Source organism: Lycium barbarum, chromosome 6, assembly GCF_019175385.1.
Source record: "Lycium barbarum isolate Lr01 chromosome 6, ASM1917538v2, whole genome shotgun sequence".
Classification (NCBI taxonomy): domain Eukaryota; kingdom Viridiplantae; phylum Streptophyta; class Magnoliopsida; order Solanales; family Solanaceae; genus Lycium; species Lycium barbarum.
The window spans coordinates 136,855,155-136,870,702 of NC_083342.1; the positions used below are offsets into that span (position 1 = coordinate 136,855,155).

General features: G+C 35.6%; 2 protein-coding genes across 2 annotated transcripts; both read left to right on the forward strand.

Annotated features, from left to right (window-relative positions):
- Positions 1-1,957: 1,957 nt before the first annotated feature.
- LOC132599382 (glycerol-3-phosphate acyltransferase 9) lies at positions 1,958-8,885 on the forward strand. The gene is made up of 12 exons (XM_060312722.1): positions 1,958-2,284; positions 2,374-2,431; positions 2,782-2,900; positions 3,161-3,260; positions 4,942-5,037; positions 5,131-5,227; positions 7,042-7,129; positions 7,202-7,298; positions 7,558-7,643; positions 7,870-7,989; positions 8,118-8,216; positions 8,463-8,885. The coding sequence occupies exons 1-12, from the start codon at positions 2,178-2,180 to the stop codon at positions 8,509-8,511; spliced, it is 1,116 nt and encodes a 371-aa protein (XP_060168705.1). The 5' UTR covers positions 1,958-2,177; the 3' UTR covers positions 8,512-8,885.
- Positions 8,886-11,724: 2,839 nt separating this feature from the next.
- LOC132599383 (lysM domain-containing GPI-anchored protein 2) lies at positions 11,725-14,940 on the forward strand. The gene is made up of 4 exons (XM_060312723.1): positions 11,725-12,570; positions 14,082-14,202; positions 14,311-14,498; positions 14,589-14,940. Exons 1-4 carry the CDS (start codon positions 11,922-11,924, stop codon positions 14,690-14,692), a joined length of 1,062 nt encoding a protein of 353 aa, XP_060168706.1. The 5' UTR covers positions 11,725-11,921; the 3' UTR covers positions 14,693-14,940.
- The last annotated feature ends 608 nt before the right edge of the window (positions 14,941-15,548 follow it).

Here is a 15,548-nt window from a genome sequence, read left to right on the forward strand (position 1 = left end):
CAAAGCCCATTCCACCTTGAGCCCATATAATTCAATAACCTATCCTGTTGGAGTTGGATCCTCGTCAACTGTGAAGCCCAAGATATGACCTGGGCCTCTCGGAGCGGCTCGCTCCTCATAGAGTAACATAATTTAGGCGTAATTCTGATTGCATGTTTGTGTACAGCAGGAAAAAAAAAGGTAAATTCTCTATACTCAATGGAGTTTTAGAAGGTTTCAATAATTTCACTTTCGATTTTATATAATCTATATCTATCTGAAGTACACTATTGTGTTGAATTTATTTGCAAAATGTACTTGATGCAACATCTACATCTAGGACTAGACACAGTAGGATTGAAACGCCATGATGCATAACGATTTTAAGGGCCAAAACTTCTTATAATTGAGTAGTTGGTTAATATACGGGAAAAAAAGAGTAGTTGGTTAATATGAAAATTCACTTTATATTATGCTCTAATAATTGCTTAATATTTAGAAGTTAAAATCCATTAAAATTTGATTATTAAACCTTTTCTCATTTGAATTACGCAGCTAAAATTTAGGACTTTGAAATCAACTAAAATTTTAATTATTAATTACCCCTTATTTGGTTTATATCATATATAACATATATAGAATAAAAAAAAGTTAGTAACCCACGGAAATACATTCTGAATTTTGGAATAGTTTATGGTAACATTTTGCTAGCTATGCATCAATGGCAATAACTAATGATTTCTTGCTTTGTTTTAGTGGGGTGGATTGACATCCATGTATCGATCATGTTGAGTTTTTTTCCCATCATTCCTTCTATGCAATTTTGGTTATATTAATTCTTTTCTAAAGCAAAAAAAAAAAAAAAAAAAAAAAGAAGGAAGAAAGAAAGATGAGAACCCAGTACTTTGTTTGGTGTGATAGCCATAATTTTAATGGGCATCACCCTAAAAGGTTTGATAGCATAGAGGATACACATGCTATACAAATCTAAAAAGAGACAACAATTGAGTTCTTCTACCTCGCAAGACCTTGGCTATTAGTAGTATATAACAGAGTTGAAGGCAGCGAAAGGTTAAGAGTTTTTATTTTATTTTCATAATCGTTGAGATTTTTGTTTGAAGTTTGTTATTACTTTTTACTTTAAACAGAATTTAATTTAATTATAGCTATAAAGCATTATTAGGTTAGATATATAAAGCACAACATTCGGGTCAATAACATTATTTTGTCATTTAAATGAATGTTGCATCTATTTTGACGTTCATTGCTATTTTATAATAATTTTGCTGTTTCATATAAAATTTAGGGAAAAGGTCCAAATACATGTGTAAATATACCCCCGTCCTTATAAAATAGTGATAATATACCCTTTTTGCTGCCGATTTTTTTTATAAATTATTTAGTTATTTTTTAATTAAAAAAATACCACGAGGCTTTAAAAAAAGTCTACCCATTTTGTTTGAGTAGACATATTTTTCTAAAGCCACATGATAATTTTTTTTTCTGGTGGGTCAGGTCTGGTTCATTAAAAAAATGGATAGATTATTTTTTTAAAAGCAACAGAGATATTTCTTTAAACGAATCAGATCCGTCCCACTAGAAAAAAATTACCATGTGGCATTAGAAAAATATGTCTAGTAAAATAAATAAGTAGACTTTTTTTTAAAGCCACATGGCATTTTTTAATTTAAAAATAAGTTAAATGATTTTTTTTAAAATAAATCCGTTAGCGAAAAGGGTATATTTATACTATTTGTATAAGGGCAGGGGTATATTTACACCATTTTGTAACGGCAAGAGTATATATACACTACTTTTTTTAACGAGATATATCAGCTCTAAGTTAGAAAATTGAGGGGTATACTTGCGGCTTTGCCCTAAAATTTGCATAATTTATAGACAGGCTAAGGCTAAAACTAGTAGTATTTCTAAAACAAAGCCTTGTGTTTGTTTACACAACTAACCCAAACAAAATTCCAACTCCAGGCGGGCCTTATGATTTTATTTGGGAAATTGAGAGAATTCAATATTTGTGATTTTTAATTTGAGAAAGAATAGAACGGGAAAGAGAGTTGACAGGTGGCAGGAAAGGCTTTGGATTGCGTGAGAGGGGAAGTTGTCGAAGCTGTTAAAATAAGGAAGTCCGTCCTCGATACGTTCGATATATCGGGATTGTTTTTTGTATTACTATTCAAAGGATGAATAAGCTAAAATCATCGAGCTCAGAATTGGACTTGGATCGACCCAATCTGGAAGACTATCTTCCAACTGGATCCATCCCTGAACCCCATGGCAAGCTTCGCCTGTAAACCCCTCTTCCTTCCCTTTTTCTTTCCTTATTCACGTCTTAATTCCAACTTTTCATTTTTTCTTCTTCTTCTTCCCCTTTTGCAGGCGTGATTTGCTTGATATTTCTCCCACCCTAACTGAAGCTGCTGGTGCCATTGTTGACGTCAGTTTCTTTTTCTTTCTGTTTTTTTTTATCACCTGTTAATTGTACTAATCTTACAGCGGACCCATGACTGCATATGTTAATTGGCCTCTACTTCTTTTGCATTTTTTCAAAGACTTGGTTTTGGAGCTTGCCCTTTAATAGTTTACATATATACCTATCTGTTTTACTTTCTCATCGCGTGTCAATTGTGTAATGACTTGTGACTGAAATATTGCCAATTCTTGCACTACCAAAAGCAGCTGGACCTCTACGTCGTTTCGATTTTGTCAAAAACTTTCTTTGGAGCTTGCCCTTTCAGTTTGAGGAAGTTTAATGTATCCATTCTATTTTTTTTTTTTTTTTTGCAGGATTCTTTCACCCGATGCTTCAAGTCAAATCCACCAGAACCTTGGAACTGGAACATTTATTTGTTTCCTTTATGGTGCTTGGGGGTTGTTGTTAGATATGGGATTCTTTTCCCTATAAGGTTTATCCTCTTTCGTTTCTTTTATTTTTCCTCATTTGGGTCGTAATCATAAACTAACTTTGTACCTACTATGGCCATGATAATTTCACTTCCTCTATATATAGAAGATGGAAGAATGGAATTCTATACACTCCCTTAATGAATAGGGACTCCCTAGATTAAGATGTTTATCATTATCAGTTGTGGATCTACTGCAACAGTCGTCCACTATCCCATCGAAAGCTCACTTTTGCCTTCCTTTGTTTCTAATGCAATTGCAGAGTTATTGTCTTGACAATAGGATGGATAATATTCCTCTCTTGCTATATCCCGGTGCATTTCCTACTGAAAGGGCATGATAAGTTCAGGAAAAAGCTAGAGGTATGTATCTCTCTTGCTATCCAGTTTACTTAAATTTTATTTTTCATTTGCTTTTGTTAAGGACTGAGCTTTGTTTGGCATTTGCTCGCGATATATATGATAATGTTTACCTTTATCCTTAGCCTTACTGTGGAGAAAATTATATTCATCTTATAAGGAACTCGTGACGTTGAGACTCACTTAGTGAAAAGGAACTTCCTGGATTAAGAAAGAATTTCCTTCGTAATTAACCAATTAGCTTAAGCTGAACTGTGCATAGAAAATGAACTGCCTGCTCAAAGAATTATGGTTATAGCTAACTAGAGAGTCCATAGGCTGCAATGTTGTTCAGCACTCTATCTGGTGAAATACTGAACAATTGGGTTCAAACAAGAGCAGGCACACTATACGAGGAAACCGGGTTTAGTTCATACTTCATAATACTTTGGCAAATTATAGCAGATATTGATACTGAAACTGGTTTTGGAGAGAGCTTCACAGTCATATACTGGTCTGTACAATTTGTTAAAGCTGCTTTATTTACGCTCCACTATTGCTCAAGATAATGGAAAAACTAGTTCTTTTAACTTGGCATATGGATAGAAGTTACTGAAACTTGTGCTATAAAATTTCCCAAGAAATAGGAATATGTTCCAAAACAAACAATTGAAGCAAGCATGGGTCGAGCTTGTCGCACGGGGCTTGCCTAGTGCTGGTTATCTCTTTTGTGTGGTATGTGGGCTATTGCACAAGAGCGGGGTTTACCCTGTGCGCACCCGAAGGGTAGCGGCTGCGGGTTCCCTTGTCATAAAACAAACAAACAAACAATTGAAGCAAGCATGGGATTTCAGTGCACGAACAGAAATTACTACAGCTGCAGACATTAGGAAATGCAATTAGCAATGGAACACTTCATCCTATTGATAGCTTTAGAAGTTGTCATTGTGTCTGGACCAGGTTTCTGCAACATTTGTGTATATGTTCAAGTGTGATCTTCGATAAAAAATTGGTAGAGCACATTGAAATATCACATGAGGAATCTGCCACATCTGTTTATTTCATTAGCTTTTTCAAAGAAAAATAGTTATTGAAGATATTCAGATATACTATGCTCATAGTTCTTTTTTCTTCAGCTGAAGCTTCTGTCTTTTTTTTCTTTGTTTCTTTCTTCTTTTTTTAGTCCACCAAATGACTTTGTTTTTTCCTTTTCCTTAGTAGCCGGTTAACATTCAAACAAAAACCATCCAAGACAATGCGACAGAGAAACTATCCCTAATTAGAAAACTAATTCTCGGTATTTAATGGCATCGTGTCTTATGGGATACTATCCCTAAAATTTAGCAATTATGATGGAAACAAACCAAACCAGTACTCAAATATATAATTAAAAAACTACAGTATCAAAAAAGACATTGAAATCGAAACAAGAATATTCAAATAGGAAATACAATATTCAGATCAGTATTCAACAGGATATTCAAATCAACTTGAGTCAGCCGCCGGCTACCAACAACGTCCTGACCCCCATCCATTTTTTGGGCCCACCTGAGTAGGATAGATTGGCAATACATGTGGAATTGTCTATTATGAATTTTGATGTCTAGACTTGTTTATGTTGCACGTTTGTTATTCTCTTGAAGAGTATCTATAGTTCTATACATACTAAGGTTTCTGGCATCCTTGCCTTGGTTAATTTTCTTAGAGGTGTCTAGTGGAGCTGATATGCAGTTTCTTTGTTGCATCTTGGACTGGGGTTGTCAAATACCACGGCCCACGGCCTAGCATACGACCTAAGCAGGTACGTCTGGTTGTTTGCTGCTATAAATGAAATCACACACGTGAACCATCTTCTCTGATACATCTAAAATCGCCCTATGCATTTTATTGACAGGTTTTTGTGGCAAATCACACATCTATGATTGATTTTATTGTCTTAGAGCAGATGACTGCATTTGCAGTGATCATGCAGAAGCATCCTGGATGGGTCGGTAAGATTTCTAAAGCATTTGCATTGTTTGCTCATTAATTTTGTGTCTCTGTCAAAAGTTGCCGAGCTTTAGTACGAAGATATGTATATTAACGGCTAAACCTAAATATACCCTCTTGTGACATATCTGAAGTTAAGGCTTAATAACACCTCAACTGTTTAACTTTCAAGTTTTTGAATTATTAGAACCTATAATTCAGGTAATGATTCAGGAACAGGGTGTTGGATAGGAACTTTGCAGATGTTATTACGATAACTGCAGTAGCTAATTAGCAAATATCTGGTGCAGAGTGAGTGCATTGATCTGAATTAGAGTTGAACTTGGTTTACTTTACTAGTCAAAATATATATGGAAGGTAAATATTGAAGCTTAGGGTAACTATAAGTTGGCTGTGTAGACCCTCTTAACTTCTTGTCATGCTACCTAGACTTTATATACATATATATATATATATATAAAGGGATTCTTCTTAGGTAGAAATCGTGCGGATGTTGTTCTGCTAACTGCATAGCTAATTGCAAAAATTCGGTGCAAAGTGCAAACTAAGTGCATTTGATGTGGAAGGCAATTATTGAAGCTTAAAGTAACTATCCAAACCTTCTAATTGTTGTTGTGCTATTTGGCTTTCAATCAACAAAACAAGATCTTAAAAAAAATAGTAGGAATTGTTTATGGTTACAAGAGTTTAGCTTGATTAACTCCAGGCTATTTTGTATCGCTACCTTCTCTCCTTATGTAACAACCCAGCCCGCTAGTGATATTGTCCGCTATGGCTTTAAAACGCGTCACTAGGAGTTAAGGCATGCTTACTTATGCACACCTCTCCTGTGTTTTTTCCGATGTGGGACTTTTCTCCTAAGCTGGGGTGTCACACCTTACCTCTTCACTGGGCAAGCAAATCTTGCTAGAATCTTGTTCATGCAGAATTCAAAACCTTGTTTGTACTAGTCTAGAAAAGATCAAAATTGCTACCTTCTTTCCTTACCTCTCTTTCACTGGGCTGCAAACTTGTCTCTGTACAACTGCAAGGATAAATTTATGAAGGATAGCAAAGGAATTTTCACTGTAAACTCAGCATACAAAGACCTGAATGTCTCAAGTTTTCAAGAAGAGGGATGGCCATGGAAGATGATATGGAAGACAAAAGTACCTTATAAAGTGAACTGTTTTAATTGGCTGTTGGCAAAAGAGGCAGTGCTGACTCATGAAAACCTGAACAAAAGAGGTTTTCACTTATGTTCTAAATGTTTTTTGTGTGGGGATCGTAATAAAACAATCAGTCATCTTTTCTTGCACTGCAAATGGACAGACCAGCTGTGGAAGATGTTTATCAACCTGAGGAAGATCAGATGGGTGAAGCCTGGGAGCATAGAAGGAGTGTTATAAGTGCTGGAACAGGGATGGGAATGTAACAAGAAAAGAGGAGAGATGGAAGATTGTCCCATCATGTATCTGGTGGACTGTTTGGAAAGGGAGGAACCAGAGATGTTTTGAGAACAAGCAGAACAATTTACAGAAGTTAAAGATGAATTGTCTAGCTCTTTTTTATTTTTGGTGTAAACAGGAAATTTTAGGTCAGACAGAAGATATTTTTGATGTGTTAGATCTCTTGTAAGAATAGAAAACAATAGAGATCAATGCTGTAAATGTAACATTTTGGAGGGGGACTACATATTTTGATGTAGTACACCTGGGGATATATAGATTAACTGTTACAAGTCTCAAAAAAAAAAAAAAAAAAGTAATTTATGAAGTGATCTTTTATGTCTCCACTTACGTATATCAATATCTCATTATATATAATAGTTTTGCAGGACTACTGCAGAGCACTATTTTAGAAGGTGTTGGATGTATCTGGTTCAACCGCTCAGAAGCGAAGGATCGTGAAATTGTAGCACGGAAGTACGTGATGTCAGAAGAATCATTCTAGACATTTCATTCTGCTCTGTTTTTCTTACAGATTTTAATTTTCAGGTTGAGGGAACATGTTGAAGGGGCTGATAACAACCCTCTTCTTATATTCCCTGAGGGTACTTGTGTAAATAACCACTACTCTGTCATGTTCAAAAAGGTAATCCCAATGAATTCATTCATTTATACAATTTTAAAGAGTTGAGCTATCCTTGACCCAAATTATTGGTCTTTTGAGTACTCCCCCTTCAATACTGAGTTCTTTCTTGTGAGTAATTGGTTAAAGAAAAACTGAAAAGTACATTTTATGATGTTTCTGGTGTTCAGTATTATTTTAGCATCTTTTTGTTAATGTGGGTTTTCCAATTGTTTAAGCTAATGGTTTTGATGCTCTATTCTTTTTCATGCATGATGAATAGGGAGCATTTGAACTTGGCTGCACTGTTTGTCCTGTTGCAATCAAGTACAACAAAATTTTTGTTGACGCCTTTTGGAATAGTAGAAAGTAAGGTTTTCTTAACCCCAAATTGCTTATCTGGTTTATTTGTTGGTATTCATTTCGTTATAATCTTTCTTCTCTCCTTTTTTTTTGTTGGTTTGCTAATTAAAGGTTTTCTTAATGCCAAATTGCTTATCTGGTTTATTTGTTGGTATTCATTTCGTTATAATCTTTCTTCTCTCCTGTTTTTTGTTTGCTAATTTGAAGTTTGCCTTTCTTATATTAATTGCAGACAGTCCTTCACAATGCACCTCTTGCAGCTCATGACATCTTGGGCTGTTGTCTGTGATGTTTGGTACCTGGAGCCTCAGAACATAAGACCTGGGGAGTCTCCAATCGAGTTTGCAGAGAGGTAAAATTTCCATTCTGAAAAGCAGTAACTACTGTTTTAACAGAGGCATTTATCTTATCAGATGTTAGATATCAATTTTTCGACAGTACTCGTATTTAAGGAAATCCTTACCAATTTTCTCTTTTCAGGGTGAGGGACATCATTTCTGTTAGAGCAGGTCTAAAAATGGTTCCTTGGGATGGATATTTGAAATACTCTCGTCCTAGCCCCAAGCATCGAGAGAGGAAGTATGTTTGCTATATTGCTCCCTCCCCTCCCTCCTCCCAGCAGTATAGACTTAATGTGCTGTTCACGATTACTTTGATTTCTTGTAGTGACAGAGCTGATCCTTTACCTGCTAGTTTCCTGCCATATATTGTTTTCTTGATCATTTTGCATGTGCATTATTATATATGCGGATGATGGTAGCTATGCTGATCATTTAGAGGATTATGATAGATTGAAGTCACGGTTTGTCTGTTTTGTATCTCCAGGCAACAGAGTTTTGCGGAATCAGTGTTGCGTCGCCTGGAAGAGAAGTAGAAAATTGGATATATGCTTTGTCTCCATGTGCACTTTGCTTTGAGTTTAATTTTATTCTCAAGTTTATATTTCCTGTGGCCTATAGCCGTTCAATTTGGAATAGTTGTCATGCTATTCCTCTCAACTCGACATTTTGTCCTTCATCACTTTCTTTAGCCGTAGTTAAGAGAATGTTAGTACAAAATGGCAGCAATTGCCTGTGAAGCGCTTCACTTATTCTTATAGAGTTTTAACTTGGGATGTCCACGCAATATACATGTTTCTTGAGGCTGTTCAAAGAATTAAACTTTCAGTTTCTTTTTTATTCTTGTGCACACTACAGAAGCTATGTATGGGTGTGGAGGAGTTGTTTAATGGATGTAGGGACTCTGATATTTTGTCGTTTTTCAAATTTGAACGGTTAGCATGATGGCTAAGAATCATGTTTTTTTAATCAGGTAATTTTGGGAATGGCAGAAGAATTATGTTTGGATGGATATCTTTTACTTTTATATTCTTTTTTTGTGTGAGAGAGAGATAGATGACTGTTCACACATCCGATGAGCCATTATATTGGCATATTACCTTATGCCAGGATCTTTAAAAAATAAATATATTACTCGTAAGTATATGAATGAGAGGCTTATGAGCTAGTGGAAGTGGGGTTTTATTACTGCAGTAGGTCCCTTCAATTGCTCACTTGGTGTGATCTTAACGGTCATTGAAATTGGTAAACCTTCAAGATCGCTGTTTAAATATAGGTGAGTTTTCATTTGCGTAAATTTTGGGCAAAATTATTCAATACCTGGTGGGAGTCAGCAGGTGAATAAATAGGTTCTTCCAATGGGTTGAGGTCTTCTGCACGTGGCTTTCCCAGTCATTGTCGTTGCCTCCACGTTAGGGAAATTAATTGTTGGCTGCAGAATTGAAGCTACACGGGTTTTAAAGTATAAAAGACAAGGGAATCCGAGAAGAAATTAAAAAGAGTTATCTGAATTAATGTGGCCTTAAGTGTTTGTTTGTTTTTGGCGAAGTTTAATGATTCTTTTTGGTGGGACTATGTTTATTTAATTTGGCTAAGTTTGAACCCAAAGGCAGTCTCTGTCTCGTCTGTGTAAATTGTAAGTAGTTTTAAGGTGTGTTATGCTAGAGCTATGCTGAGCAACAAGTGCTGCAGCCTTTACATTACAAAGGAATTTCTTACAAATTCCAAAGACTTAAAAAACATTAATCTGCTTGAGGACAACACTATTGTGGACAGAGGTTGTCGGCTGGTCAAGGTTTTTTTTTTTTTTTTTTTTTTTTTGGGCCGGTCTTTAATTTTTGCCATTCAAATTGGTGGTCTTTAAATTTTATTCCTCGCCTAACACCTCAAGGTTGTGGGTTCGAATCCCAGCTAAGTTAAAAAAAAAAAATCGCAAGGCAGATTTTCGCTAGGCAGACTTTGCATGAGGCTGAATTTTGCAAATCTGCCCAACAAAAAGACAGAATTTGAGCTGCACAAGCAGAATTTCTATCTTAAGGCAGAATTTGCACGGGTAGAATTTAAAGACCACCATTTTAAGGGGTAAAAATTAAAGACCACCTCCGGCGAAGGGCAATCCTGCAAATTGCCCCCAAGTTTTCACATATATTTGGCCTCTAATAATTATGGTATATTCCTTCAATTCTCATGATAATTCCAACCTCTTTTGTCTCTGTAAATGTTTGATGTTGATCTTTACTCAACCCTGTATCTTTTTTCTTAGTGTGTATTTCCTTTTTCTCCCCTAAAAGTTGTTACAAATAAACTTCAATTTTTTCTGTATCTGCCTCGTGACGTGAGACAAGTATCAACATATTTTTTCTCAAGCATCATGAACAAGTCTTAGTGGTTATAAATTTACGGACAGATGCTTTTCATCAGTTATAGAATAGAATATGGTATGAAATCTTTGATACCATATGAACTTTTTGGCTTACAGCCAGAGGGAAAAATTTAAATCTTGCCGCACACGGAGAACTTTGGGGACCCTATTGGACTATTCATCTTTTAGAAATTTCATTTTCACGTGAAGGTGGGGGCGTGGGGCTCGTGTTACGTTTTCTTAAGGTATATTAGTAGAACATAGAAATAGAGCGTCCACTCCCCTGTCACTATCAAAGAAGGATTAAAATGCATCATTATTATGTTAAAAGGGTGGTGGGCTTGATTGATATTTCCTGTTTTCCCATTTGAATATCTTACGTTACTTTAGTTATATTCAACTGTTTTGGGCTGTTTGATAATTAATTCCTTCTTCCCATTGTAGTTGAATTAGTATATTGGTGATGGTCACTAGATTAATTTAGATGGAAAAAATTTGAAATGATAGTTGGAATAGAGAATTAGATCGAGTTATGAAATGATGACACATTAAATTTGAAATAATTAATTTTCTAAACGGATCAAAATAGAGAACATGCGAAGTAAAATGAAACGTATGGAGTACCTAATTATTGTGATTGAAAAACGGATTTAATGTTGTGAAACTATTCAGTCCATAGTAATTTATCAAAGTCCTGCCCTCGAATGAGGATGACCATGACCGAAAACTATTAAATCTAATATTTTAAAGTTGAAATGCATCCTTCGTGGCATATAACTTCTAACTAATGTAAAGATTAAGATGTGCAATTAAAGATTTTAGTATAAAGAAAGTCAACGTATTGAGTCTGAATTTTCCACATCGGAAGGATCGAAAAAGTGTCGAAGAGGTTCTGAATTCTAATTCCATCAAGAATGAATTTGTGTTGAATATTCTCGTTGCTAATATCTTCTAAATTGATGTGTAACAAAGAATGCTAATTTGCAGTAGCATTTAAATACGTCAACATCTCTGTTGACCCACCCCCAACAAAAGAAAGAAAAAAAGAAGAAGAAGAAGAGGAGGAAAAACGCTGTTGGACTTAAATGTATTAATCTTTTATGTTTAAATTTATATAGCATCATTCGAATTTTGAAATTTTTACATTTCGATCCTTAATTTAAACTTGGGATTTCTAAGTTAGTGAAATAAAGTTTACTCCTATATATTAGAAAAATATATAAAAAATATTATAAGTCCTAGAATTAAAGTTTTAAATTATTTAAAGACATACGAAAAAAAACGTATTATAAGTCATATAATTAAAAAAATGTAAAATCGCTTAGTCCGAAATCCAACAGGTGCCACGTAAGTATATGGGCAGTCTGGACAAAGACTAAACTATTCTCAGTTTCAGTGCTTTCCGTCTCCACTTTGTTCATGCAATAACTGTTTTCCTTTTTCATGTTCAGACCCTCTTCTTAGTACCCATTAAATTAATTTCCTTACCCTCCGCTCTCTGTAACGCCACAATTTTGTAACTCCCAAAAAACCATTCTCTGCTATTTTTCCTCTCCATCAGGTTTCAGACACAGAGGGAAAAAAATGGTTTCTTTTCCTACTCTTGCTTCCCTGTTATGCCTTGTTTTGCTACCCACCATTTCATCTCCAGCAACAGCTTCCTTTACTTGCACCTCCCCTGGAACTTGTGACGCCATTATTGACTACACTTTACCCAACGCCACCTCTTTTAACGCCCTTAAAAAACTCTTCAACCTCAAGAACCTCCGTTCCCTTCTTGGCGTTAACAACCTTCCTGTTGACATCCCTCCTAATCAGGAACTCCCTGCTAATCACACCATTAAAATCCCTTTCCCTTGTCTCTGTAGAAACGGTACCGGAATAGCCAACAAACGGCCAACTTACACCGTTATCGCCGGCGACTTCTTATCGCATATTGTTTCCGATATCTTTGGCGGTTTATTTACCGTTCAGGAACTTCAGGCGGTTAATAATATATCTAACCCGGATTTGATACAACCTGGAGATAAATTGTGGATCCCACTGCCTTGTAGTTGTGATGATGTGGAAGGTGAAAAGGTTGTTCATTATGGTCGTTTGGTGACAGCTGGCAGCACCATTGATGATATTGCTCAGCAGTACAATGTTTCCCAGGATACCCTTTTGAGATTGAATCGTTTAGCAAGTCCTAGAGAACTTTTAGCTGGTTCTGTTCTTGATGTTCCGCTTAAAGGTACTTCATTTTTTTACTGCTGTTGTGTTTTGGTTTGTTGATTTCCTGAACTTTAGTTGTTGTGATTTGGGGGAAAGTTGCAGAAAGTAAGAATTTGCCAGCCTGGCACTCAATTGGGGGAAAAGGTGAAGGTGGGATTAGCAATGTTTTTAAACACTGATTTAAGCATGATTAGATTTTCAAAAGTGCACTATTTTGCTTTGAGGTATATTACTTCTACTACTGTACTATTTAGTATTTACTTGCTAAACCTAAAGGTGCAAACTTTGTTTATTTAGTATAAATAAAGTTTGCACCTTGAAGGCTTGTTTGAGTTTCGGGGTTGTGATTGCATATTTTACTAGTGTTTAATTGCTCTTGGTTGATTTTGATTTCTGACTACTTCCTGCCTTTGACAATCCCTAATGTACCAATTAATTGAGTCTGGGCTAATTGTGAGGACTCAAAACTCCGAACAACTAGCAATGTTGAATTGACACTAGTGGGTTCATCTTCTACTATATATACAAAATAAAGAATTTTGACCCTGTAACCTAGGCTTTATATGCTCAAACTCTGGAGTTCAAGAGTCCAGTGGGCCGTTATACTTACAGAGCATATGTCAATTAAATGATCAAGTATATGATGAATGGAATAAACTAGTCGTTGGTTTTATTAGTTAAAACATGTTGTTTTCATTTTTTTTAACTAAAAATGTTTGTTTTCATTTTTTTACAACTATTAAAATGTGTGTTTTTATATACTTCAAGTAATCAATCCTACCTTGTAAGAAACAGAGAAACCAAATCCATTAGTTGTTAGTAGCTGACCTTTTTTTTCCCCAACGGTTAGTAGTTAACTTTTACCTTACATCTGTTTATTTTCATCCATTTAACCCCTCTACAGCATAGAAAAAATGGGTTACCCTATTGGGCATCAAAGGGTGTGGCTTAGTGGTCAATGAAGTGGGACTGATCGCGGGAGATCAGGGTTCAAAATCCTAGGAAAGACGAAAAAATTATGTGATTTCTTCCCATCTGCCTAGGCCTTAGCAAGCTGGCGGACACCACTGATATAAAGAAATGATGTGTTGCCTTATTGGCTTGTTAAAGGCCTGTGTTCATTAGAAATTTCTTTTACGCTTCCAGTAATTTCTTTCTTGCTAAATTGATTCTTTTATCAGTATCCTTTCCCACGACAGAAAAACTTCAATGCCCTTAAGGCATGCCAAACATTGGTCTCCCAAGAAGCTACTTAATGCATGGATTGGAAGACACTTCCCTTGTGGCACACCTTGTAGTTTCTTCTCTTTCCGGATCAGTGATATCTGCTAAATTAAAGACCATGAGAAAATGATAAGTGAAGATTGATGATCAAGATTGCTAAATCTAGTTCTGCAAATCATTCATTAACCATATTTGAAATTTTCATATCTTCTTGCTGGTTGTTACATAGATAACCAATAGTAGCACTTTTCAACTCCTTTTGGCTTATGCCATGATTACTAAAATTCTCAAGTGTTTGATTTGCAGCTTGTCAATCAATGGTGAGCAATACTTCACTGGACTATCCTTTGCTTGTCCCAAATGACACGTACATCTTCACTGCTGCCAATTGTGTAAAGTGCAAGTGTGATGCTGCGAACAACTGGGCGTAAGTTGCTGAACTGATCATGTTGATTTGTACTTCTGTTACAGCTTGACTCTCAATATAACCTAATGTTGTTGCATCTTACGCCGTTTTTCTGCCTTGCTTGCTCAGCTTGCAATGCCAACCATCCCAGATAAAGTCATCTCTTTGGAAGACATGCCCCTCTATGCAGTGCCAAGGTTTAGATAACTTCTACATTGGGAATGTCACGTCTTCAGATTGTAATTCCACAGCTTGCACTTATGCTGGTTACAGCAACCAGACCATTTTTACAGCAAGCACTCCGTTAACTTGCCCTGGTAAGTTTATACAGTTCCTAATTTGTCCGTGACACACTAAAATTGGTTGATTTTATGCGCTAAACTAAGACATGTTTGTTGTTGGTACAGCGGATGGCAATAGTGCTTCTGGATTGAGGACATGGACATGGAGATGGAATATCATCCTGGCTGCTATTCATCTAGTGTTGCTATCTGCTTCGTATTTGAGATAACTCCATGGTTATAGGAAACTCCACATGGTGATGTCTGTAAAAGGGTGTAGTTTTCTTAGCTTATAGTAGTAGCATTTATGCTGGTGAAGTGATGGGAGAAATCTTCAGTTCATCCACGAACATGATTTAGACAACCTTTCTTCTTTTCCCACTTTAGACATGGTACTTTTGTCATTTTGTCAGTCTTCAGGATTTATAACTGTTAAATTTGACGTTTCATTTTGTGAATGAATGCCACGTTGGTTTGATTTGTCCTTGTAGTTTTAAATGATTTGGTTGATCATAGTAGGAAGAATTTTTATGGTCAAGTGTCTCTTATATTTTTCAGTCCCGATGTGATGATAAATCACCTTCAGCTGAACAAAGCTTCTAGCTTGGTTGGATTGGCTTATTTCAGGAGCTTTTAAATAAAATAGCTTTTTTATAGTGTTTGGATAAAATAAAAAAATTATTTTAAATACTTAACTTTTTTTAAATCATAAGTTATAAGTTCATCCAGCCATACTCACATGTTGATTCAATGATTAGTGATTACTGCTTGAATCTTTCGTTTCTGAAAGTTGAATTGGACATTTTGAACTACGTGGCTTTTGCACGCATAAATATTCAAAGGCTGAAGATATGGTATTAAAAGAAAATGTGATCCTTATAGATAGAGCATATACACTATGAATTAAGTACCTTTTATATCCAACCAATTGCTAAGAGCCCTTTGGATTGGCTTATAAGGGTTAAATCAGCTTATAAGTCATTTTTAACTTATACGAGTGTTTGATAAAAATACAAAACAGCTTAAATTAAATTAAAAAAATGCTTAAAATAAGCTAAAATCAAAAAGTTACTCAACCCAACTTAT